This window comes from Symphalangus syndactylus, chromosome 3 (assembly GCF_028878055.3).
Source record: "Symphalangus syndactylus isolate Jambi chromosome 3, NHGRI_mSymSyn1-v2.1_pri, whole genome shotgun sequence".
NCBI classification, from domain to species: domain Eukaryota; kingdom Metazoa; phylum Chordata; class Mammalia; order Primates; family Hylobatidae; genus Symphalangus; species Symphalangus syndactylus.
This window is the reverse complement of record NC_072425.2, coordinates 150583325-150609787: the sequence shown is the minus strand read 5'-3', so window position 1 is coordinate 150609787 and position 26463 is coordinate 150583325. Positions and strand designations below refer to the sequence as shown.

The following is a 26463-nucleotide window of genomic DNA, read 5'->3' as shown; positions in this document are numbered from 1 at the left end:
CAAAAAAGCAAATATTATCTCCAGGAAAAGCACAGTTGCATAAGAAAGACAATAATAAAAAATGTCAATACTGCATATTGATATAATTAAACACTGTGAAATTATTTATATTTAAAAAGGGGGCCAGGTACGGTGGCTCACGTCTGTAATCCCAGCACTTTGGGAGGCCGAGGCAGGCGGATCACCTGAGGTCAGGAGTTCGAGACAAGCCCGGTGAACATCGCAAAACCCCGTCTCTGCTAAAAAATACAAAAATTACCCAGGCATGGTGGCAGGTGCCTGTAATCCCAGCTACTCGAGAGGCTGAGGCAGGAGAATCTCTTGAACTCGGGAGGCAGAGGTTGCAGTGAGCCAAGATCACTCCACTGCACTGCAGCCTGGGTGATAAGAGTGAAACTCCATCTAAAAAAAAAAGGAGAGGAGAGGTGTGAGGTTAGCAGTGAACAAGGTTAAATCCTCATCCTGTAGTAGGTAGTCAGTAAATCACTTTAAAAATTGTTAAATGAAGAAGTGGAAGAATAAGCACTTTTTTTTTTTTTTTTAGATGGAGTCTCAATCTTCCACCAGGCTGGAGTACAGTGGTGCGATCGCGGCTCACTGCAACTTCTGCCTCCTGCGTTCAAGTGATTCCCCTGCCTCAGCCTCCCGAGTAGCTGGGACTACGGGCGCCCACCACCATGCCCAGCTAATTTTTGTATTTTTAGTAGAGACGGGGTTTCACCATGTTGACCAGGATAGTCTCAATCTCTTAACCTTATGATCTGCCCGCCTCGGCCTCCCTAAAACATAAGCATATTTTTAAAAGAAAAGAAGCAAATACCGGAAGAAATAGCTAAAAGAGATGGAAGTTGTTGCTCCTGCGGGGTGGGATTTGGAATGCTGTTTTCAATCTTAAGCACTTAACACTAATAACTTGATAAACCATGTAATATATTACTTTAAGGTTTAAAAAAATTTTTTTAAGTGTAATGCTGACATCATGTAGTAAATCTTGTAATGATTTCATGTAAGCGTATCAGAGACCTTTGAGGGAGGATGGAAAGCGCGTGGCCTTTGGAGTCAGCCAGCTCTGAGTGAATCTCAGCTCTGCCAACGCTCTGCGGAGCCCTGGGGAAACCCTAGCTGACATTTCTGTAAAGTGTGTGTTGCGGTGTCTACTTTGTGGAAGGGATTGGTGTGAAGAGTAGCTGCGGTGCATGTTAGCCACCTTGCAGGGAAACTGGAGCATAGTGCATGTTTCCTAAGTGATACTTACTGTTAAGGCTTTCTTGGGCTTGACCAAGATATTTTGTGAACAGTTTCAAATTTCGAAGAAGTATCAGATATAGGTTAAGACCTGAGTCCAAAGGGACAACTCCCATTGTAAGAAAGTCCCTGGGACTTCAGAAGGGCTTACTCTTCTAGTCATAAGCCAGTCATTTAATAAATCATTGCTCCTTTGAACTAAATGACACCTTTGTGGTTTAAAGGAGTTAACGTGCCTTCCAGAGTCTTTCACTTGCTCGCAGGCAATCACTTACAGCTTGGGAGGCTCCAGTTCATTTTGGAATATTGAAAGCTTAAGTGGAAGCGTCAGATTTTAATCTGTAATGTTTTATCATCTTCCGCTTTTTATTTTTTGCAGGCAGCCCCCACCCTAACAAGTACTTCAGTATCTAAAAATCCATCCTTCCTGTTCCATTGTTGGGCTCCAAGTGCACGAATCCGTCATCTTAACACTATTTATTGCAGAGTTTGTCTCAGCAGCAGGTTGGGTGAATGTGAATTGCACTAAAGAGCCGTTAGTGTCCACACAGTCTAGTCTTTGCTTCAGGGCTTTGCACTTGCTACTTTTATCTGCCAGGAACAATCTCGGGTTTTTCCTCCTTCTGGGAAGCTCCTACTGGGATCCCAGCTTAGAAGTCCTGTCCTCAGGGCAGTCTCACACTCTCCCCATCCCCAGGTGTATCTGTATCTCATGCTTTCCCATCAACCTATATATTTTCTACACACACTTGTCATAAATGCAATCAATTCATGGTTCAATGTTCTCCTCCCCCTCTACTCTCTGAATTTTGGAGGGGTGAGGACAGTCTTATCTTGCTTTACATTGTGTCTCTTTGTGTCACATGTAGTAGGTTTGTACCTGGCCCAGAGTAGGTATCTAAGAAGTATTTATTGCATGAATGAATGGATACATAAAATACCATAAGGTAATCTCTTCATCAGTGCAGTTCTCTGTATAACAAAGAAACACTATGAGTCAGAGGAAGTCCCTGTATCCTTGCCCAAGGTCATGCAGCTGATGTGAAGGGGCAGGACTGGCATCAGACAGGAGCACACCTTGGACCCAGGGGGACCCCATCCCTGATCCAACATTCCCATTTCCCATCTGGCCCTAGGAAGCTGGCCGCTGCCTTTGAAGAGGTGGGCCCAACACCGATGTTCCAGAAGAAAGAATCCTAGTCAGAAGTGTGAGTGTGACAGTCAAGTCTCCTTGCACAACTGCCCGGTGTTAGTTGGTTTGTTCCCCCACGTTATTGCTATTTAAATACAGTTTTGATGATTTCGTTTGCTTTGGAAGAAGAAAATAAAGATTCACAGAAGGTATAAAATTGCATATTATTTACCCCAGAGAAGAGAGCAGTCCCCCTAGTAAATATTCATTGAAGCATTTTTATTTGTATTTGTTTTTTTAAAGATGTTTAAATAGACCCAGTAGACCATAATATCTCTTTACAGAGTTGGTGCCATCTATTGATTAAATATGCATTTATACATTTCTTCCTCTACTTTTTTTTAAATAAAAGAGACATACGTTTTAATCATATAATAGACCTAAAAGAATCGATCAGTGAAAATACATATTTATGTGTTTCCTTAAGGAAGATCATATTAGGCATACAAATTTTAAAAATTTTTCCTTGCTATACATCGAAATGTGTTAAATGTAAATTTAATTAAAAGACTCGGGGTATGTGTGTGTGTGTATGCTCATGTGTGCACGTGTGTGTACTAGGAAAAATGTTGGTAGAATAAATGGGTGCTTTTAAAACAAAAATATAGTCGACAGGGAAAGGTGAAAGAATGTAAACTCTGGCCTAAGAAAGACCTCAATTTGCTTGCCACTTATTAGTCTTAGAGGAGGGACTCGAGACTCTCTGTAACTTGTTCTATTTATTTATCTGTGAAATGGGCTAGCAATACAGAGAACATTTATGTGAAATGGGCTAGCAATACAGAAAACATTTATGTGAAATGGGCTAGCAATACAGAGAAAATTTATGTGAAATGTGCTAGCAATACAGAGAAAATTTATGAAGTTACTAGGATTGTGATTGGCCCAAGACAGTCTAATGAAAGTTTGTTCCTGTCTGGCCACTAGCTACTGAGTGGTAGTATGTGCCCCTCTTTCCTGGAGTGGGGTTGGGGCTGCACGGAATGCACCTCCATGTCCTCAGGTGCTACTGCACAGGCAGCGCTGGGACGCGGTCCCCTCCTAGGCTGCCAGTGCTGCTCCTTCTCTTTCCTCCTTGTGGTTAAGAGCACCAGAGGTGAAGGCAGGCCTTGAACCGGGACTCCACACCTGGGCAGCTCTAAAATGTTGGGGTTGTTATTAAAACTCTTTGAGCTCCAGTCTCTCCCTCTAGGCTGTGTGGGTGATAGATAAATAGGGATTTGTAAGGGCAATACCTGAGTGATTGGCATGTGAATATTCAATAAAATGATGGTGCCCAATATGATAATTTCTTCTCGGGAGTCGCTCATTCGGAAACAGAAAAACCCAGGATTAAATTTTGGCCGTCACTAACTAGCTGTGTGACCTCGGGTAAATAACCTAATCTTTCTAAGTTTCTTCATCTCTCAAAAAGGCATAATTACACCTTCATAGAGTACACGGCTAGGAATTGAATGTGATAATATTTTTTAAAAAAATCTAGCCTGCAGAGGGTGAATGCATGATGTCTGTTATCCGTAGAATGCCATCAGTCACCACGTCCTCCTAACTCTTCTGCATTCCACACACAACCCCCTTCTTTTCCTCTTCCACTGCTACCACCAGTTCCAGGATCTATCAAACTTGGGCCATGCCTACTAACAAGTATGCTTGCCACAATCCCTCCTATACACTTCACCCGGATTAATTTCCATAAATTAGCTCCCTCTCATTCACAGCACTCCCCTGCTCAGAAAGAAATTAACTTTTTTTCCTAGCAGGGGGAAATTTCTAAATCACTAGTCTAGGACTCAAGGTCTTTCTCTCTTGGTCTCCCATCTCCTCCTCTAACTCCCCGCTGCAGGGTTTCTGCCTGTGTCTCCTCTCTTCCCCTCCATGAGACGTCCATCTCATTTCTGTGGCCTATCTGATCTCTCCCACAATTTCAAGCCAGTTGTATTCTCCAGCGGATTCAGCCACTGGTAATAATTCTGGATTTCTGCAGGATTCCAGCATTGCCTAAAGGATTCACATATCAATTTGCTTGTGAACGACATGTTTGCAGTGATGAGGTCTACAAAATTTGACTCTAACAGTGTGCATGTGTCCTATTATTTTTTATGTACTTTCGCAAAGTCACAATGCTAACTTTTGGCTGATCTCTTGACATATACTGTATACCCTTTATTGACAAGAACACATCATATTCTTCATATTCTCATCCCTGAAAAAATGACTATGTTAAGTAGGTACTTCATAAATGTCAGCGGATGACACAGTCATCATCTGTTTTCTCTTTTACTGCTGAAGTTTTCTGACTTGTTCATAAGGAGAGAAGTAATCAATTGTTTTACTTCTTTAAAAGTAAACAGGATTTATTTTATAGAAAGAGAGGTGCTCAGTCAGGCCCAAAGAACTTGTTGGCAATTGGCTGCTTTATAAAAACTGTGTGGATTTTGCAGGACCGACCTGGGTTTTTATCTTAACTCATTAGCTGTGTGGCAAGTCACTGAATTGCTCTCAACCTCAGTTGAAAATTCAGGGGTCATAGTGCCTACAAGAAAGGACTCTGGTGAGGATTAACTGAAGTGATAGAGGGGAATACCTGCCCGTAGTAGGTTACTTGGGAAAACTTTGGGAATTGCAGCAAAGGAGGAAAGGAGAATGATCTCCTGTGGAGTGTCACTCACAGACCTCGAGGTGTGGACACATGGAGCTGGGAAGGAATCCAAGCCACTCGAGGTCTTTGGAGGGCACTTGGGACAGAAATAGTCTGCTCGGTCCCTTCTCTAATACCTAGGTGCTGTTTTGATCGCAGAGCCTCCAAGTTCAGGGTGTAGTTCAGTGGCAGCATAACTCAGCCAGCAAGGTGTGCTGCTTACAAGCATGCAAGCATGTGTTAGGGAGGTCAAGCAGGCCGTTTTAGAGCAGGGGAAAGTTCTGGGGTTTCTCACATCCAGAGATACTGCCTCCCTGTGTAAACTGCCTGTGTAAACTGCTGTTCCAGAGGAAGGGACAGACTGGACCCTGAAAAGCAGAAGCAAAAACAAACAAACAAAGAAACAAACAAAAAGAACAGAAGGAAGCCACAGGTATCCTTCTGTGGCCTTCTCCTCCTGAAGATTTCTGATGACTTCAGCAAGTTTCCGCCTCCTTGAGATCTAATCTGAATCTGTCCCTGCCTATGCTGTAATCATAGCAATTGTTTGAGCTTCTATAGCATCTTGCCTTGGTAGAGTTTCAGAATGCTGTGGTTGTGGGGAACTGTCCAATTCTCCCTGCATCGTGGGTTAAAACCGTAACATGCCCATCTCCTTGCTGGGAAAACCAATTGCTTCCAAGTGCTGTTAATGGCCGAATGGAGGGTGGGGTGCAGATTTAAATGTCTGAGCTCTCCCCGTGGGTAGCAGTTCCTGCTCCATCCCTGCCTGGAGACTGGGAAGAAGGAAGAATGATAAGGAACTGGCATGGGCATTAGTCACATTTCTGCCAAGCAACCTTTCTTTCTTGGTGTGCCCTGAGCCCTGCTGGCAGTGCCAGGCCCTCTCCACTGCCCACCAAGGAGCTCGTGTGTGTTCACGTGTCCACGTGAGCCCCACACCAACATACTCACACGGATAGCAACATGCAGGGCTGTGCTCCAGTGAGGGAGTGAGTGAGGGGCCGGCTTCGACTCCCCTTGGAGTCAAGCCTTCCAAGCAGGAAAGTCTCCTTCCGTCGCTCAGGAGAGTGGAGCCAATGCGTGCCTTGGAGGAGGTCTGCTCTGAGCCCTGTACAGATTGGTGCTGATGATTCTTACCAGTTGTGTGTATGTGCAAGAAAAAAAATCAGAGACGCTGCCTGCCTGCTCCCATCTCTCGCGCTCTCTCTCTCTCTTCTGCTCTCTCCCTCCCTTTGCAAACATTGGATTTAAACCTGCTCAGAATTCAGCACAGAGGAAGGCAGCAGCGGTAGCAGCAGCAGAAGCAGTAGCAAGCCCGGCAGCTGAGAGCACCGCAGCGTCGAGATGTACCATCCTGCCTACTGGGTCGTCTTCTCGGCGACAACTGCCCTGCTCTTCATCCCAGGTACCGTACGGGGGAAGGCTGTGTTCTCTCCCTAGGGCGATTGTACGACGTGAGAGCAGGAGAGGCAGCGGGGAGATGGAGAGGCAAGGAGGAAGGGGTGAGGACGGGGAGTGTGAGATGCATGTGAGTGAAAGAGGTAGGCTTGCTGTGTGCACGCACACACACACTCCCTCGCTCACAGGCACGCAGATGCTTTCAGCACGGGATTTGCTCTCTATTCGGGGGATCCAGTGAGCTGGGTTCGAGATCTGCACCATGCTGTGAGGCACTGCTGTTTCAGTGAAAGGCACCAACTGGCATTAACCAGTTGTGGTCCTGGGGGTAGGAGAAGAGGGGTTTGGACTCCCAGCCATAAATCCTTCTTGCTGCCTATGTTGGGACCTGCAGGGTGGAAGGGGCACCCTCTCTTCTCTCTGTCATGGTGGTCTCTCTCTGTTTCTGAATCAGTCCAGATCTCTGCACTTCCCTGTCTCTCTCTCTGTCTCTTTTCTCTCTCTCTCCACCTCTCCCCACTCTCCTCCTCTCCCCACTCTCCTCCTCCCTCCCTTCCTTCGGAGCTGCTCTCCCCTACCCTCTCCCCCTGGAGCTCCTTCCCTGCCCCATCGCTCCTTCTCTGCTCACTCATCTGCTCCTGCATTTCTTGTTGTAACACAGACCCTCTACTGCCTGCCGTCCTTTCTTTATCCTTCCACCAAATGGGCAGATTATGCCCTTGAAATTTGGGATCCTCTCAGTATCTCCTTCCTGTTCCTTACATCAGGAATGTGAATTTCCCTTGGCAGAATTTGGAATGCCCCTGCTGAGGGAAGGTTGGAAATTTGGATTTGCCTGATTCTCCCCAGCCCCTTCCCCACCTTGTCTAATGATTTAAATGTGATCCCACCTCTCACAGCAGTTACTTGTTTGGGGAAAACAAGTCTGCAGTGACACAGGTAAGATGCTGCAATCCTACCAAAATGAGCCTAGCAGAAGCATTGCAAAATCCAAGGCGTCTTAATAGATTTGATAATTGCACAGGAGTCCTTTGCAAGCAGACAACTGAATGCCTGCAGGCATCTTTCAAACAATGCCAAAGGGGCTCGGTTATGCTTGCCAAGGTTTTAGGCAAGCAGCAAAAGTGTCGGTTTTCATACCAAACCCCCGCACAGTCAGGATCTCTTTTTTTCCCCCAAATTGAGATACATGCATTGACTTAAACATTAGCTTAAACCTAAATTTTCATACATATATACACAGACATGAATGCTAAGATTTTAAAACCTTACCTACCTTTTTTTAGGTAAAACATACAATTTTATGTTTTTATAGTCAGTATTACTTGGTAGGGTTTTGTGGGAATATTTTGAGTGTTGTTTTTAATAATATAATTCCCTGAGTAGTCCTAAGATGCCAAAGTGAAATCAGAAAAATGGAAGTTTACTGGGGAGAAAGAAGAGAGGATCAACTAAAACAAGTAATCCAGCCTGTAATGTTTTGTAACACCCTGTGAAGATGGCACTTTTTAAAGCAGGGATGGGCTCTGCGTAACCATGTTCCCAGCTGTTTGTTTAGGCTGACCAAGAAGTTCAGAGTGGGGGTTGTTGTTGCTGTTCTTCCAAATTCCAGCCGCATCCTAGGGGGTTCAGCCTGGTGGCTGTGCTCAGCGGGGAAGGCAGAGCCAGCGAACACTCAGTACCTGCCTGAGCCTGGTAGAGGGAGCCAGGTGGGTGCACGGGGTCCCTGCAGGAGAAGACAAACTTTCCTGCATAGGCAAGTCCCCGGCTGGACGGCAGCTCCGGGGGGCCTCCTCATACCCGCTTCCCCTCCCCTCACTGTGCTGGAGCAAAGATCAGGAACCCCATCCCGAGGGAGTCCTGGCTGTGTGGATGCGCCCCTCACGGCAGAAATCATAACATTACACTTTAGAAAGCAAGGCAGGGGGGTGAGCCCCAGTCTGCAGAAGCTGCATTGCAGCGCGCCCTGAAGGAGCCAGGAGCCAGGGTGAGACCTCCCTCTAGGGGTCCCGTGGCACCGCACTGGCGGGGAGCAGGCAGACCTTGCTTGCAGGAGAAGTATCCGAAACTGAAGCCGGCTGAGGGAAAGGAGGATGAACCTGCACCCCTGCCTGAACGTCCTGAGCATGGTGGATGACAATGACAAGCTATCCCCGCCGTCTTCTGGGGCAGGGCAGGGCGTGGACATCACTGCAACATCCCCTCTTTCTGAAGAGTCTGTTACCTGCTTTGAGGGCTACTCTTATGCTAATTGTGTCAGGAGCCCGGTAAGAACAAGAACAGGGAGGAGAAAAAGTTAGCTTTAGAAGGTGTAAGTGAAAGAATGCTTCACTTCTTGAGGGGTTTCTGTGGGAAACCTGGCTGGATCCGGAAGTTCTGATGAGCTGCCATGGCTTACTTGCGACTTCTCCTTTCTCTTTTCTTTTACTTCCTGTTACAGCTTTAGAATTTTTTTTCTTTGTTTCAAATGATGATGCTTTTTCTCCCACAGGGATTAATACCAGCTCGTTAGCCACTTACTTTCACTGCGTCTAAAAACCGAAGGCTGATGTAATAATGGAACCTTGACCTGGTTAGGCCTCGATGCCATTTTATTCTGCAGCTTCTATTTCTTGGTAAAACACATATCCATCCCAGAATAATTTTAAGGTTAATGCTGTTGTCGCCTGGTACCTTCCACGGGGAGACTGATGTCACAAATAGCTTTTCTAGGCAGAATTTCTGGGATGGAAAAGACAGTCACACGTGGAGACTGAGATGAGCCCACACCCAACACAGGGCAGAGGGCCCGTGGCCAATTGACTTGTCATGCTAGAGGCACAGTCCGAGGCGCTGGACACCCCGGTGGGGGTAATTTTGTTGTTCCAGTAGGAGGAGAGAGATAGTCTGGGCTGGTGGCCTTCTTGACCTTGGGTCTGGGGGCTCTGTAGGAAGCAGGAAGCGAATACTGCTAGATATGTGCATCAGAATCACCTAGGAGGAGAGAGGCAGGTTAAAATGTGGAGTCCCTGTCCTCATCGCAGACAGAAGCATTTTGAACTAGCATCCCAGGTCCTTCTGATTACCTGCAAACCACTCTGTCTGTCACTTAAAACCTGTGACCGTGGCCTACAGTATTTGAGTATTTGAGTCAAAACCTGTCTTCTTCTTGCCTTTTCTCCTCCAGCTTTGAGAAATGACTCTGTGGCCATGGGGCAGGGTGGAGTAAGGGCAAGAAGACGTTGTCATCGCCAGCAGCCAAGGCTCAGTTCCTGAGGCTCAGTGCTGCCCAAGACCTTCCAGGGGCCAGCGCCATGATGCAAGGATTGCTAACCTGGAAGACTTCTTTGCTCAAATTCAGACCATGACTTCCTGTTTGTCCCCTTCTTCTTGGCCCATTCTGTTTGTATCTCCTTCGTCTTGTGACTCCAAGCAGGGAAGTTAGCCGGGAGGGGTCCCCATTTACCCAGCCTGGATTGAGCTGTGTCTTCATGCACTGATCTGTGAGCCCAGGTTCTGGCTACAACTTCATCTCTTGCACCTTAAACGGGCTTTGCCTTTTTAGGGTCAGAAAACTCTGGGCTTGGATAGGAAATTCTCTGCGGTTTAGGATTCTTCCTTCTCTAGCACACACCTTCCTGCTTCTTCCTTCAGGGAAGTCCCCAGATCTTGCGTTTCTGAGCTGGGATGTTTGGCTTTGGGGTAAGGCCTGGGGGCGGGCTCTATAGCCAAATTTTGATGATTTCCTTTCCTGCTCCTTAGCCTCTCACCAGCCCAGAGCCGGGGAACCTGCTAAGAGTACCTGATGTGCACAAGGGGTCTAGTGGGGGAATCCATGTGCCAGACTCACTAAGAAAGAGATAGGAACAAGGATGGAGGATCTGGTCATGAGCAAGTCCTCATCATACTTTAGCCCATCATGGATTCATGCCATCATGTGGCCCTCAATCCCTTAAAAATGATTGACATGTTAATAAGGTTAGACCGCGTCGTCTGCATTCAGCATGGGCCCAGTGGCAATAGCAGGCGCTGAGAAGGAGATAGCATCAGCTGCTTCATGAAGATGGCTTTTTCAGTAGCCTGGAACTGGGCAGCACTATTCAACCTGACATTAATCAGAGATCCCGATGGGCTTGAGGTTCTCCCGTGTTCCCTCGGTCCTGTCTGCCTTTGGGCTTTCTCGAATTCTTAGCACCCTTGGCCACATCTCTGTAACCTAGAAAATCACAGAGGGAGATTCTTTAAACAGCTGGCACTTGCCAGCATTTGTTGTCTCGCAGCTCTGGGCCTGGGTCTCCCATGCCAGCTACTGGGAACTATCTCTGGTGGTTACAGCCTCAAAACTGTGTCAGGGCTGCCTGGGGCTGAGTGCACGTCCCTTTAAGTGGGACTCCACCCAAGCCTCTAAGTATGCTGAAAGCTGAGCATGATCTATTTGATTAGTTGCTCTTTGAGGCTGATTTCGTTGGTTCAAGGCATCCTCTAAGTCTCAGTTTACCAATCTGTAGAATGGGTTCCAGCCATGTATGAACCTTGTTTCCAATTGGACAGAGTAGCTGAACACCTAGGTTAGATGATAACAAATAAACATTTCTAAATTTTTATTTTACAAAAACTCATCCTGGTCCTCTAGGAATAGGGTAAAGAGAGAAGGCAACTCACATGTTGGAGAAGGGGGGAGGACATTCCTTATTGTTAAAAATGGGAGAAGATAAGGTAGAATCATACTGACCATATATGTATGTCTTTGTCACAGTTACGAAAATTAGTAAAAGACAATCTACTCCTTCATTTATTGAACAAAACTTTATATAGGTTCTGATGAAACAATGCATTAAGATATTCTCCTGCCTCAAAAATCATTAATCCAGTAAAACTGGAAATTATTAAGTTTTTCTTCTTTTTGACCCCCCAATGAAATATGCATTCTGACTTTGAGCTTTTAGGTCTTAGTTTTTCTGCTGTAGAAAACTAAGGCAACAGACATGGCACCTTTGGTCTCTCAAAACATTGCTTTGTGGCATATTTGGCGGGGTGCTAGATACATGGACTTGTAGGTCAGCCTTGGACAGCTGGAACTCCAGGAGCCCCATCTAATAGCCTTTGGCCTATGGGCACTGGCTTTTCTGCTGCTGGTCCACTGGACAGGGACCCCCTCAGCCTGCAGCCCTGTTTGCAGATGGACTGCTGCCATCCGCCTGCAGCTGCCTGGGGCTGGAGACAGAGAGATATGGAAGCAAACTGTGATTCCTGTCAGTGAGCTCAAGTGTCAGCCCCCAGATGGTCTGTGGCTGCTGACAAGCCAGGCTGTCAGGAGCAGTGGATGTTAGCACCTCTGATACTGACTGGCACTTTCCAGACAGGGAGGGCCAGGCAGGTGGCTTCACCTTGGGGTGGCTCTGCTCTCCCACTCCTTCCGATCCCAGTCCTCAGTAGAGGGCTAGGTCCTGAGGACATTTGTCCCTCTTGCCTTTTATGCTGTTGGTGGGAGACCCAGACTTAGAATTTGCTACTTATCTGCAAAGCCTTGGTTGCCTCTGCATTTTCCCTGAGGAGTGGGGATGGCTCTAACACAGTAGGGCATGGATGTAGTTCCACTTGCTGGATTTATACACCCCTCACTTGATACCCCAAGATGGTGGTATTTGTATGGCTCAGGGAAGGATTAAAGGTAGCCCTGAGAAGGGAGCCAAAATAAATCCAAAAGCAGAGAGAAGCTTGAAGATGAATGTGCTTGCTACCGCCTTCCTCTAAGCATGTGAACATACATTTCCTCCTCTCTTCCTCACCACCCTCTTGCCAACCATAGATGCATGCGCCTTCCTGCACACATATACACGCAAGGCACACATGCATTTCCAAGCCAGAGTTTAGCTACTCTCAAAATCACATTCACAGCTCTTTAAAGAAAGCAAGTCCTCCCTCTTGCCTTCTATATCTGCCTTTCCAGAACTCCCAACTCTAGCCCCCAGCCTTGGTGCTCTCCCTGTGGGCACACATGGCAGGAGGCCCACAAGCTGCCTGTGCCAGACACGGCCATACATGTGTGAGTGCTTCTTCCTAGCAACGCAGAGATTCCCTGCACATCCACCCACTCGACTCTGTGCCCCAAAGCCAGTAAGTAAGTGCTAGAGGCAGGGTTTGTACTTGTCTCCCATCACCTCTCGTCCCCACCCCCACCCCAGACCTCTTGGTTTGGAGAGGCTGGGGACCATCCTGCAGTCACTAGACTAACTTAATTAAAAGTTTACAAAATGCTTTGAGAACCCCTTGGGCAATGTGCTGGGTAAGTGCAAAGGATTATCATTATGATGCAGGCGCATTCTCCTTAATGAGTGGAGATGCTATGCTGAGAGACCCCTGGAAAGGCCAAGATGAATCGATGCAGTAGGACGCAGGCCATTGATTGGAATGGCTGCTTGCACTTAGCATGGGAAATGATAAGTGACAGTCAGATTGCACAGTGAACTCCAACGTGGAGAAAACCAGGCTCTCTGGCACTTCAAGGGGCAGAGTCTCTCAAATGGCCTGAGCGGTCATTCTTGAACCTCTATTCCTGGGGAATTTACAAATGGTATTTTACCACACTTGGGAATTACTAATGGTTTTAGAAACACAGTGGTCTCATTCCTTATGGATCACCTGGAAAAACTTATCTTTGGTCTCTTTTGTTCCTCACTAAGAGACTGTGAGGTAGGCAGGGTAGATGTCGCCCTATTGTGATCTGATCTTCGCGTTGCCTAAAACCCTATGTAGACTTCTGGTTGACTTTAGAATAGACTTCAGAACACTTCAAATGACCCACAAGGCCATGATCTGGCCCTGCGTCTGTCTAGCTTCATATCCAGCTCTCTGCCTTTCCAGCTCTGGGCTTTAGTCACTCTGGACAATCTCATTTCCGCAGACAAGGCATGTTCCCTCCTTCCTCAAGGGCTTCACCTGTCAGGTGACCTGAGCTTCGAAATTCTGATCCTCTTATCATAATTTTTTCTGGCTACACATCCTTTCCATCCTTCAGAACTCAGCATAAATACTGCCTTCCCAGGAGATCATTCTTTATGCTTTAAAAAAGGCGAGGCCTCCCTGTCTATTGTGCAAGTCCTCGGAACCAGACTTCTGTTTTCTAAAACTGTGAGTCCATATATTTCAAGCTAATTCTTGGTTTTATGTCTCTCTTTCCTCCCTAGACCATTGTTTATACAGGCAGAGACCACACCTGTTTTGTTCTCCAATATATTCTCAGTGCCTAGCATGGGTGGGAGAGAGCAAGTGCTCAAACAGATTTGTTGAACAAATGAACGAGAGAATGAATGAATGAATAAATAAATACTGAGTGCTCACTTACTTTAGACAATCATTCTGTTCCATCTCACTGAGTCCTCAAAGGTGTTGAGGGTTGGCCTGCCCAGCAGCTTATCCTCTGCAGAATGAGGGCAAGAAGCTTGGGGATGTGGCTCGCTTCTGAGAGATGGGAATGTGCAGGGAATGCTTATAATGATTACTCATTCCAGTGTTCTTGCTTGTCAATAAACACCAGCTCTGAGCTAGCGACCAAACACACATGCAGCATCACAGAGCTGGAGCAGCACACTTTTGGATCTCACATCGCACACTGCGACAGACACGCCTGAGAGTGCGAGTCGTTCCGTAAACACAGATGTGGGCCCTAATGTGGGCTATTGGTTTAATACAAACTAAAATTACTCAGCACATTTAATCAGGGTGTCTGCTGAAACGGCCCCAATTATTTGAAATTTAGAATCATGCCCATGGTGCTAACAAGTAAAAACTGTACCAATCAAAAGGAGAATTCTGTTGCTCATAAGAAGTACAATGTTGGGTTAGAGATACAAAAATGCAATGGCATAGTAGAGGGTCATGAATGGTCAATCAATGCTTAAACAGGTTGATGTTCATACAGAAAAGGTAAAAAGCAGCTTAGCAAATCACAGGATATAAAAAAGGGTGCTGTATCACTTCTTGCACCTACTCATTTATTACAGTCTGGCCTATTTCACAGTCTTGCTATTATATGGCTGTGGGATTCTGAATGGTGGAGATCCTGACTTATTCATCTCTGAATACTCTACAGTACCAAGCACATTTATTTATTCAACATGTGATTTATTGAGTGATTACTATGTGACAAATACTATGCTAGACATTGGGAATGTATGCCTGAACAAAAATTGCTATGGTTCCTGCTCTCATGAAGTTTACAGTCCAGAGGGAGAGATAGACATGCGTCAAACAAACACCCATATAATTGTGAAATCACGACTGAGATAAAACTATGGAAAGGGAGGTGTGTGGTGCGGTGATTGTCTATCAGGAGAGCTTGATCTTGCCAGGGAGCCTGGCGAAGCCTTGGTTATGAAAGTGACAATTGAACAGAGATATGAAGGAGGAGGAGTAGAAATTATCCAAACCCAAGAGCAAAGACCAAAGAAAGAGGCAGAATGAATAGGATGGGCAGAAGTCCCGTAGCATGAAGAATCAGAGCACATTCTCCCACCTGACTGGAGTGTAGAGGAAGAAAGCACGGGCCAAGTTGAGGCTGGCAGCCTGGTAAGGGGTCAGAAGATGAAGGCAGCCCTTGAAGGTCATGTGAATCATTTTGGTCTTTATCCTAGAAATAATGGAACTCCGTTGATGTGATTCATGATTTACATTTTTTATTCTTGTTCTTGTTGCAGTTTGCAGAATGGATTGGGAGAGAACAAACCAGGAATAATGGGAAGACTACTGTAGTAGTTCAGGCGAGAGATGGCTGTGCCTTGGAACTTAGGAAATATTGGTTGGAATGGAGACACGAATGCACTTGGGAGCCTTTAAAGGAAAGTTGTAGGTGGGAGTCAGAATCTGCAGAACTGGAATCTAAGTCTCCCCATTGTCAGCACTAACACCCCGGGAGAGTGCTGAGAAGAGTGTCTGTCCTCAGGTTCCTGCTTGTATGCTATCTCTTTCGGTTTAGGTGTGATCTTGTCCTAGCACAAGGAATAAGTTGTTTTTAGAAATCCCATACTTCTTGGCAGTCTAATAATGTCAGTCTCTTAACTGGTGCCCTCTCTGGGTTTAATGTAGGGCTTAAAATTGAATAACTCAGTTTCTCTACCCTTCAAAAATATTACAAAAAGCCCTAGTTGTGTTTTGTCTCCTGGATTCTGCCTGTGGTTGTTTCCTCCTGGAAGAAACCAGGCATTTTAGAAATGTTCTAATTGGACCCCAAAGTAGCTTGTGGCCACCAAGATGCAACTACTGCACAAATATTATCATGATGCAAAGCATGTATGACTTCCCCATGGCCCACTGCCTGGACCCCTCTGAGCAGAGAGTGGCATCTATGGCTGGCTCCCTACAAACATTTTTTAAATTGTAGTAATTTATTTAAAAAGTGAAAGGTCCTTGGAATCAAAAGGGACCTTGGAAATTGTCTAGTTGAGTGCTTTCATTTTATAGATGAAGCACTCGGGCAAAGGGCATCTGAGTGTCTTACCTGAAGTCACATAGTCAGATAGTGACTGAGTCCCCTCTTGAATACAGCTCTTCTCATCACTTGTCGGGTGTCATATCAACATCATAGTGAAGGGCTGGACTGAACTTTGCCTCTCAATCTGGTACCCTGCTGGAAAACGGACCTATAACCTTGGCCATTACTGTGTTCCCTTGAAGCTCTCTCACCTTAGTGTACAAAGAACATTGTGGAACAAGGTAGCTCCAAGCTCCCTCTTACCCGAAGATTAGAATCCAGGTCAAAAACAAACAAACAGAAGCCCTGTCTCCTTCAGTGGCATTTGCATACTTTGAATGACCTTTGTAATGATCTGGGAGACTTCCAGAAATACTTTGATCCTTGATATGCAGAAGAATATGTTCAGGGTAGTACAATACCAAATGCCAGATATGTGTCAACTTGACTTGTTTGGTCTACACACCATGACAGGTACCTGATTTTATCATCATTACACTATCAAAACATCTATTTTTAAATATCTGTTTGGGCTTGGCTCTGCACTAAGCCAAGAGAAAATCTATACTGAGAATCCCACAGTCTCTATATTAATGATTCATGTTAAATGGTGGCTTAGAGTGTACAAATCACATACATGTATAGCATGACTATTTTGTGTGCTACTAAGGGAAAGAGCCAAATGCACTGGGTCTTCTTACCTCCCTCCTACTAATACCACCACACTGCCTTCACAGTTGACAACATAGACATGGGTGCAATCAAAACAATAGGTCCAAAAGAGCTGCAGACAAATGTAGAACAGGAAGCCAGAGTTCAGACTCAAAACCATGCCAGATATGGTCAGAGGGTAGCAGGCTGAAACAGGACAGTGGGGAGGCCAAGCCCCTGTGGGAATTTCCGTTCCTAGGAAGAAAGACCTACAGAAGCCTTTGGCTTTTCTGAATAAGCTAACCTGGTTCTCCTGAACAGCCCAGTGCCAAGGGATTTCCCATACCCCTCAAAGAGAGGAGGATGTTGGAAGAGAGAATGTGGCAGATGGAAATAGCCCATCAGCTTACAGGCTCCAAGAGAAGCTGGAGTTTCCTTGGGAGTCCCCTGGCTTTATCCCATGGAGGAGAGAGTGCCCAGTCTTACTTGGCACTGGGATGGATGCCTCTTTGGGTGAAGCCCAGATGGGAAGGAATGATGAAAACCACTATCAGGATTTTGCATCTGTTTCTGGGGGGCCCCACCCTCCTTTTGTTTGATGTGAATTCTTGAGAGTCAATGGATACTACCTTATAACTGCCATCAGTTTAGCCCACAATGTCCATGAAGATCGGGCCACTTCTTTGTTATGGTCCAGATGACTGTTTCTTTTCTTCTTTCACTTAAATTACTTATTTTTAAGGCAAAAAATTAGCTATCCTGTCGCCACCTTGTGGAAGGAAGCACTGACTTCCTGACCCAGGACATGGCCTCTGACTTTGCCTCTCAGCTTATGAACCCAGTGATCTTGGGCAAGCAGTTTAATGTATTGAACACCTGTGATTCTCTCTGTAAAATCCAAAAGAACTGTTTTGCCTAATTCCCAAGTGGACCCAAAGGTCAGGAGAGGAGCCAGATGGACACACCCCTTCTGAAGTGCTGTGCAGTTCCAGGTTGCCAGGTCCCCTTGCCTTGCTTCAGAAGGCAACTCTTCTCTGGGCATTTCTCTCTCCATTTTCTGTGACTTCCTCTCTCTCTGGCTAGGACGGCTTGTGATGATAACTAGCAGTGGAGTGCATGCCAAAGAGTCTGTGACTCTTGGTTTGGAGCAGGAGGCCTATCCAGGGAACTCCTGCATTCACTTCCCAGGCATGAGTCAATGTTTGGTTTGCCTCTTTTTTCCCATGGAGAACACTGGGAAGTGGCTTATGCTTCCCCAGCTGAGCCCTGCCGGAGAACATGGACTTTGCCATTTGGGTTGTGATGCGAGACTTGAAATGGGTTCAGAAAGAGCTCCAACATGGGGCCTCAAGTCAAGCTAAAAGTGCTCTCTGGCTCCGTGAAGACCAGGCCTGGCTGATAATGCCTGCCTCTTACAGTTGCAGTCACTACTAAAAGTAGAACTTCAGGGCATGGTGTTTGGCTGCAGAATGTTCTTTTGTGGAAAGAGGGGTCCTCTTTGACACCTACTGAACAGGTTTTAGAAAGGGGCCTGACTGATTTCTGTACACATGGGCTGATGAGTGCATCCCTAGAGGTGAGATTCGTCTTTGCCCAGGCCCAAGGGGAAACCACAACATCATCTCAGGTCCCCACAAAGCCTTGCACCCATGCTGGGCTAAGTCCAGAATGAGCACCACTGATTTAGCACCATTGTTTGTCTGCTTGTGTGGGAGAAAGGGGCTGCCTTTCTGGGATCAGTCATATACCCATCTTGTACTCTGCCCTAATCCAGCAGGCTCAGCTTCTTGGGAGCCTCAGAAAAAGACCCAGCTCGAGCAGGGATAGTGAGCTGGCCTGCAGTTCTGAAAATGGCCCTCGAGACCAGGAACCTCCCACGCACACTGCACTTGGGAGGAGTCCTTCTGTCTGTGTTACCAGGCTGTCTTCTGGGCAGCAAAAGCCCGCAGGACTTCAGCATAAACTGGGTCTCCGGAGGACAGTGGAGCTCTTTGTACCTTACCCACACACTGAGTCTTTGTCTTGCCTGGGGTGGGGTGGAGAGCTGCTCTATCCCTCCCTCGGGACTAGAATATTCATTCTTCATTATGTCTTAATATTCATAAAGGTCTCTGAGCCTCACTTTGTATGGGCAGACTCTCAGAGACGTAAGGTGGCACCATCTAGCTTTGGTTGTGAGCTGCTCGGCACCCAGCCCCAGGTGTGTCTCACACGCAGCAGAAGCTATGTTGATGTGGTCAAATTTCATAGAAACAGTGGATGCTACTTTAGAAGGCAATTAGACACAGCTAAGCTTGGCTGGTTGAAGTCAGGTTTGTCTGGCAGGCACATGTGCCTGTAGATTAGAGGTGTGGGAGAAGCCATTGACATTTTTACTCAGTCAGTATTCCAGAAGCACCATTGCAGCATGTGTGCCTGGGAGGGCAAGAGGTTTGTTTGTTATCGAAGTCGTATTTTATGCTGTGGCTGAGGAGCAGAAACACAAGGGAGTTTGGGAAGATAGGGGAGATGGGAGAAATCAAGGAAGATGCATTATAGCTTTTCTTCCCCTGGTAAAAGCATCTTATAATCTTGATTCCCCTTTATTTTCAACTGTTCATGATTATTTTTTAGCTACATTTTGGTGGTGACATCTGGGAACAGAGTGACTGTGACAGATTTGTCAGTAAAGTTTCCCTCGTCCTTCTGTTGTGTCTCTCCCAGATGCTGGCTGCAGGACTTGCTTCACCATCAACAGATCTCGCACTTAGGTCTATGGCTGGACTTTATTTTTCTCAAATAAATTAATACATAAAAATATCTTAATTATGCTTTCAAAATTTCCTGAAGTCTCCTCTTTTGTATTGCATTGAACATTTGGTGGTAGGTGGCAGAGTGAAGCCAGAAAGCCAAGGTTAGAACTAGGCGGAAAGTTAGGAAGAAAGTGGGACTAGGAGTGTCTGGAAGCCACAGACAAGGAAGGGCAAAGGTGAAGCCCAGCCCACCCAGCACAAGGGCTGCTGCGACGGAGATGGAGGCAGAAGATGAGTCAGCAACCCCGCAAGGGGAGCTCGCAGCGCACCAGGGAGAAGGAATCCTGAGCCCTCAGGATGTTCCTGTGCGGGGCCGAGGACCTCCCGTGTTGAAGACGAGGAGGGAGGCTTTCAGGGACTGTCACCCACAGGGCAGGCACCTCTGTGGGCTGCTCCTTGCCTGACATACCAGAGGGCAAGCTGCAGCAATTAGACATGGCAGAACCCTAGGGGGCGGGCACAGGGCATCTCCGCATGGACAGCGGCTGCCGCAGATCTTCCGGCCCGCCACTGTTCACAGCCCAGCCCCCAACACACCAGGACCTGCCACGGTCCAGGCCCCAGCCCCATACACACCAGCACCTGCACACTGCCCAGCCATAGGCACACACACACCCGTGCATGCAAATTTATATGCACACACTCACACACACACCTGCATACACACCCACACCCGCACACACTTATACACAAACATCCATGCACACACACTTATACACACAAATACCCATACCTGCCCACACTTACACACAAACCCATCCATGCACATCCCTATGCACAAACACACTTATACACACACACCATGCCTGCAAACCACCCACCGATATGAGCACAAACACACCCCCCCACACACACTTATACATCCTCCCACATTACACACATACATACCTTGCCTATATCCACACACACCACCCACCCTCACCCACCCATATACATGACACATGCACACTCATCTCCACACATGCCACACATACATATGCACACCGCACTCCTCTTGTGAACCTGTTTTTGCTCATGAGGGGTCTTTTGGAGGCTGTCTCTCTCTAACATCAGAGGCAGAAGTGCCATGGGAGTCCTCCTCGGAACTGGCAGTGCTAGAGAAAGAGACTGCTTCCTGGGCATCAGAAATGGAGAAATTTAGGACCCCAGTCATCCTCCTTGCCCATTCTGTGCCTGGTGCTGAGCAAGGTGCACAGCCTTGACTGTTCCCACTCTGCACACACGGTGGTCACGAGCGCCCCCTGAAAAAGCAGCTGTGGTTGCTCATTCACTCACTCTGGCTCAGAAAAACTCCTCCAGTTCTCACCTCCCTTCTTCAGAAACACCTTGTTCTTGCTGAGATGTGTCCCTCCATTCAGCTCTGTGGCCTGGCGCTGCTCACTGCTGCTTGGACCCTGGCACTGATGGCTTTGCCCAGGAGTCAGCCCGGCTCTAATTAGTTTTCTGTCCCCTAAGACGATGCCTCTCAGGTCGCTTCCCACAGCCCCTTGTCCTGATGCCTGGGTTTCTGTCTGTGCAGTCCAGACCCCCACTACCCTAGCAGTAAGTATGGGGGAGTTGCCCCCACTCCCTGACTCCCTGTTGCCCTTTATCAACCAGAGGAATTCCGCTTTTATTACACTAGCAGTACACAATCACTTTCCACTATTAAAAAATTAAGACCCGCTGTACTATCAGTGGGCTCCCAAATTCTTGTTTATGAGCTCCTATGGTTTTTACAAAAAGCATTTTAAGCATGCACATACAATATATATTTATGCATGTATAAATGATATGTATGTTACTACTACACATGTATAGAAGTATATAATCACTACACATATTTTTCCTTATATACAATGATAAAAAGAGTAAGATAAAATAGATGAAAATAGGAATTCTGATATTCCTTCCTTTCACATCCGTGTATCACTCAAAAGACCCTTGTGGACAAGCACCACTTTGGAGACCATTGCAGAGAGTCACGCCACGTGACTGGGAATGGAGTCCAGAGAGAAATGTCAAATCATTCTTGGGAAGATGCGTCTAACGGCTTGGCTCTGACTGCCTCCCTCTGGGACTTCGCGTGGGGATGTGTCCTTGGCCACAGCTCACTCTGGATGCGGGTACAATGCCGTTGCTACGGAAGACCCCATCTTGTGGCAGCTGTAATGTTCTTCAACAATGCTAGCTTTGTGGTAAAAATGAGTAACACATCAGTGAATACAGACCTGCATCCAGAATATTCTGTTTATATATATATAAAAAGACCACTGAAGGGAAATAAATGCAAAACAGTCTTTGCGAGAAGAAAAGGCCAAGGACAGGGACCATCGATCCCCGTGGCTCGTAACTCTCCATCTCCACGGTTCTCCGCCTTCTCCCGCTCTGTCCCGGCTCTGCACCAGGGAGCATCTACCCTGGGGACACTGAGGCCTTAGCTTTCCTGGTTTAGGCTGGAAAGCACCCTTGCGCCTGAGGAGAAATTCAGCTGACGTAGAGTTGGAATTTTTCAAAAGAGGTATTAAAACATACTCATGGAGATACACAGAAAAGAGCAAAACTCGGAAAAACTAGGAGTCGATGCCTCTTCTTAGCATAGTTTTTATCCTGAAGTGACTGGAATCCAGCCCCAGCCCCGGCAGCGGTGGTGTGAGTGTGTCCCCAGATCTTTGGCTGTGGGAAGTGTGACTGAGCAGGAGCCTCGGATGGGGCTCTCCGAAGCCCCTGGCTGTGACGGTTCCAAGGTCGTGTCCTCTCAGCCACTATCTGGCCATAACAGAACTCCACAGCAGTGGAGATACTAAGTCAGGCCCACTGGTGGGAGATGCGTCTCCTCTGACGGAGACTGACACGAGGCCTCCCCTGCCTCAGAGCCTTCCCCAGAGCTGCACTGTGCTGTCCGCCTCCACCCACCAGCTGCCGGCCTTGCTCTCCCTCCGCGGGGGCCGCAGTCTCCAAGCTCTCCCAGCTCTTATGGCTCCTGCCCAGCTTCTCTCCCAGTTGTTTCTCCCCATAAGCACCCTGCACACGTAGACCTGTCCTCATGTCTGGTTGTTGGAGGATGAGGCTGGCGTTGTGTTAAGCAGGCATGGGAGCCAGCGCCGGACTCCACTGATCAGTTTCTGGTCTGTTATTTGCTCAACTGCTCACTCTGCGAAGTTGAACTAGGACTCACTAATGGCGCTGTGAGGACTGGGAAATCTTTAAGATCGGTAGAAACTTTTTTTTTTTTTCCTCTTCTTGGCAGAATCCAGGAGCCCTGGCCCTTGGAGAGCCTGCCTTGACCCTTGAGGAAATTAAAAAATTTTTAACATGTTCCCCCAGATTTCTCACTTGAGTTTCTGGCTTTTCTGGACTGATCATAAAGGTACTTCCCTTCCCTCTTGATGCACCCTAAGTCCATTAAAATCCATCTTCTCGGTATTCCTCATATTCCTGGTTGGTTATCTGGGGCGTAGTCACTGTTTGGCTCATAAAACTGGTCTACCCTTCAGTAATGTTCCTGTTCTTGATTGTTACGGTTTTGTATTAGCTTCTTGAACTTGATTTTTCTATTATCCCTATGGCATGGCTTCTCAACCCTGGCACTCTTGACGTTTTAGGCACAATAGTTCTTTGTTATGTGAATTTCCTGTGCATTGTATGATGTTTAGCAACATCCCTGGCCTCCACCCACCAGATGCCAGTGGCACCTTTTGAGCTGTGACAGCCCAAGATGTCTCTAGACACAGCCAAATGCCCCCTGGGGAACAAAATCATTTCTGGTTGAGAACCACTGCTCTGTGATTTTAAATGGTCAGTGCAGTATCCTGGCAACCCCTCTAGCTGAAGAGAGTTGTCTTCCTCCCAGCTGGTACAAGATGGCCTTCTCTTCTTGTATTACAGGACTGCACCTCTGACCTGCTCTGGTTGAAGTCTGTGAGGAGCTTCTGGTTCTCAGCTTATCTGTTTCCCAGGAAATTCAGTTTATCCAGAACCTGTGAATCAAGTCATCAAATTTTTCATCTTTTCCAGATGCTCTTTAATGAATACTTTTTAGGGATGGCTAATAATGTGAACATATTTGATAGTAACACTATTAGGTATAACAGTAGGGTTGTTCTAGAGTGATATATCTGGAATAAATTAGATATGAGAAGGCTTGCACCAGAGCTGCATTATTAATTTAGCTGGACTGACTCTCTCAATGAGCATGTGATTTTTACTGGGCAAATGGTTCCAGCAACTTTCTTTAGGGTAGACTTCAATATTTTAGTCTGCTATCTTGAGGGTACGCAGGAGTGAGAGTGACAGCTCAGACACATTTCCTATAGACAAAAACATAAAGCTAAGCTAAAAGGCAGTATTTAAAATCAGTGGGTTATAAATAACACTGCAGACCTATGTAGAGTTGTGGCAATAGAGTCTTGAGATCAATTAAGAGTACTGAGCCAATTTGAAAAGAAAGGTGTCTCCTACCATAAAAAAGTGAGAATTGTCCTAAATATTTAAAAAAGGACTCTTGACTTTAGTCTTTAGGTTACTTCTAACCTAAAGGGGTCATTGGCAGGACATTCAGAGTACCCTGTGTCTCCCTGCAATAATTTCAGTAACAGCAGATGCCAAGCACTCCAGACAAGGAGGAAGGGAGCACACATGGGCAGCTGACATGGAGCTGGCAAACAGGAAATAAGAGTGTTTGGTTTTTCCCTCTCTCTTCAGTCCCTTTTGGGAGAGACTTAGGAGCTAAAGAATCAAGCCCACATTCCAGAGGTCAGTGTCTCCAAAGCTCCAAAACTAGGAAGCAGCCAACTCGCCTCCCTTGCACACAATCGCTGCAGAAGGCATATGTGAAGGTTATTTGACCAGTATCCCCTTTATTGGCTCCTCATTGCATCAAAGCCTCTTATGATCCTTGTTGCAAACACTGACAATGCTGTATCTCCAAGGTCTTGCAGATGCCAGGTGATGTGAACCATTACCACAGTTTTGGGGTGTCTTTGTTTTCGTTTCTTGACCAGCCTTGAAGTGTCTCTTTATCTTGCATAATTTGCTGTCCAATTCTCTGTGGCAGACTTCTCCACAGCCGTAGAGGGGCTTGGTGTGTAGGGACTGACCCTTTGGGATACTGAATCATGATTTTTTTCCTGTATTCAACTGACCTTGCTGGCTCGATTTCTTTGCTGCTGTGTTCCTGACAACAATTTTAGATGCTAAACTCTTAATCTCTGTAATGCAGCTCCTGAATTAAGATCTTTTCATGAACCATTATAAATGCCAAATTTAGTTTAGATAAAAGCTACTTCCTTGCAAAGCTCCATAGGCAAGAACTGATTCTACAAGGTCATTATGCAACAGGTATCAGTTATGCACTCACTTTCTACCAGGCACGAGAGGCTCAGGATGGTGAGATGTCTAAGACAAGGCCATTCTCCTTGAGTGCGTCATTCAGGGAGACACAATCCTGTGAACACATTAACAAAACACAATGTACTGCCTCTGCAGTCTTGCATAAACAATCCTATGGAAGCGCAAAGAAGGAAGAAACTAGCTCTGCCAGGTTTCATCAAGGAGGCTTCCCAGATGAGGTGACATTTGAGTTGGGTTTTTAAAGGATGAGAATTGCATTAACCACATGCACTGATGTTTGGGGATTGGCTGGGAAACAGGAGACAGGGGGTAAAGCAGTGGAAGAAAGGAGTAATCCAAGCCAACTTCCAAATTGCAGTGTTGAGAAAAATGGCAGTGCTCTGTGATCTAAGCAGTAACACTCTTGTCATGCTGAAGATTTGGTTTGTGTTATTTAAATGTCAGAAAAATTATGAATGGGGCTGGTGAAATCTGAACTTTTAATAACCCCACACGTTTCTCAATGTCCATGTTATAAATGGAGTCAGAGGTGTGAGAAACCATTTTTTTAAATGTTTGGGGCTTCTCACATTATCAGAGGCATGGTGCATCTCTCCTCACATTCTTCTGTTGTGTTTACTCCCAGAGGGAATTGCTACCTCTAGGTTTATAAATTCCAGACAGCAGGTCCAATAAGAAGAAATTCAGCTTTATGCATTGAAAGGTTTGTATGTAGAGTGTGCTCAAATGTCAGGATAAAGGCATATTTAGTTGCTCATTGACTTCTTGAAAATGGGTTTACATGGTGTGATATTGTGATATAATAAGAAATATATATTGGTCTCTGCCCTGGTTCCTGAGACAAAGCTGCTAATATCCTTGTAGATAGGGGTCCTAGGAGAATCTTCTGTTCTAATATTTGGTCTTTGGCTCTGGTTTCTGACATGGAACTCCTAAGACCTTCCGAATTTCCTGAGTGATAGGCTAGTCTGACACAGAGATCCTAAATACCTCAGAATATCCTGGAGGATAGGAACACCTTTTTGTCCCAATGAGGCAACTCTTTGGTAGGCTTCTGGATGGACTCACAATGGGATCTGGTTGCCAGGGGAACCAACCATGTGATTGGAAGGTTGGGACTTCCAGTTGTTCCCCTGAGATTTGGGAAAAGGGGAGAGGGACTGAAGTTGGAGCTAATCACCAGTGGCTAATAATTGAATCAGTCATGCCTATGTAAGAAAGCTTCCATTAAAAAGCCAAAGGACAGGATTCAGAGAGCTTCTGGATTGTTGAAGACATGGAGGTGCCTGGAGGATGGTGCCGATCCTGCACCTCTTCCCCATACCTTACTCCATTCATTCCTTCCATCTGGCTGTTCATCTGTAGCCTTTGTAACATGTTTTATGACAAGTGGGTAAAAGGTAAGCAAAGTGTTTCCCTGAGTTCTGTGAGCCGCTCTAGTAAATTAATCAAAGACTGGGTGGCAGGTGTGGGAATCTAGAATGTTAATCAAACACAGGTAAGTAGGTTTGGGACAAATCCTGATTTGTCGCTGGTTGGTCAGAAACGTAGATCACAGCCTGGAGCTTTCTAATGGCCTCTGAAGTGGAGTAGTCTACGGGACCGAGCCCTTAACCTGCAGGATCTGATGCTCTTGGAACACCCAGCTGGTGCCCATCAGAACATTGCTTAGTGTGTGAGGAACCCCCCACCCCACAACATCTGGTGTCAAAAGTGTGTTGAGTGACTCTGTGAGAGTAGGAAACAGAGATTCTTTTGTCCCTGT

The 26463-nt window shown here is 46.4% G+C and overlaps 1 protein-coding gene and 1 long non-coding RNA gene across 3 annotated transcripts in view; one reads left to right on the top strand and one right to left on the bottom strand.

Moving 5' to 3' along the window:
* The first annotated feature begins 5964 nt into the window (after positions 1 to 5964).
* Positions 5965 to 26463, top strand: part of OPCML (opioid binding protein/cell adhesion molecule like) — a 1146349-nt gene continuing 1125850 nt past the window's right edge. Inside the window, exon 1 of one of the 2 annotated variants that reach the window (XM_063635682.1) lies at positions 5965 to 6483. In XM_063635682.1, coding sequence (XP_063491752.1) covers positions 6423 to 6483 — 61 coding nt within the window. In that variant the 5' untranslated portion in view covers positions 5965 to 6422. The remainder of the gene's footprint in view (positions 6484 to 26463) is intronic. The other variant, XM_063635683.1, reaches the window with a different exon arrangement.
* On the bottom strand, positions 11749 to 25641 carry LOC129479880 (uncharacterized). Its single transcript, XR_008656821.2, has 3 exons — positions 24706 to 25641; positions 15952 to 16077; positions 11749 to 13875 (listed from the first exon to the last, which is right to left on the bottom strand). It is a non-coding gene; the product is annotated as an uncharacterized lncRNA (long non-coding RNA).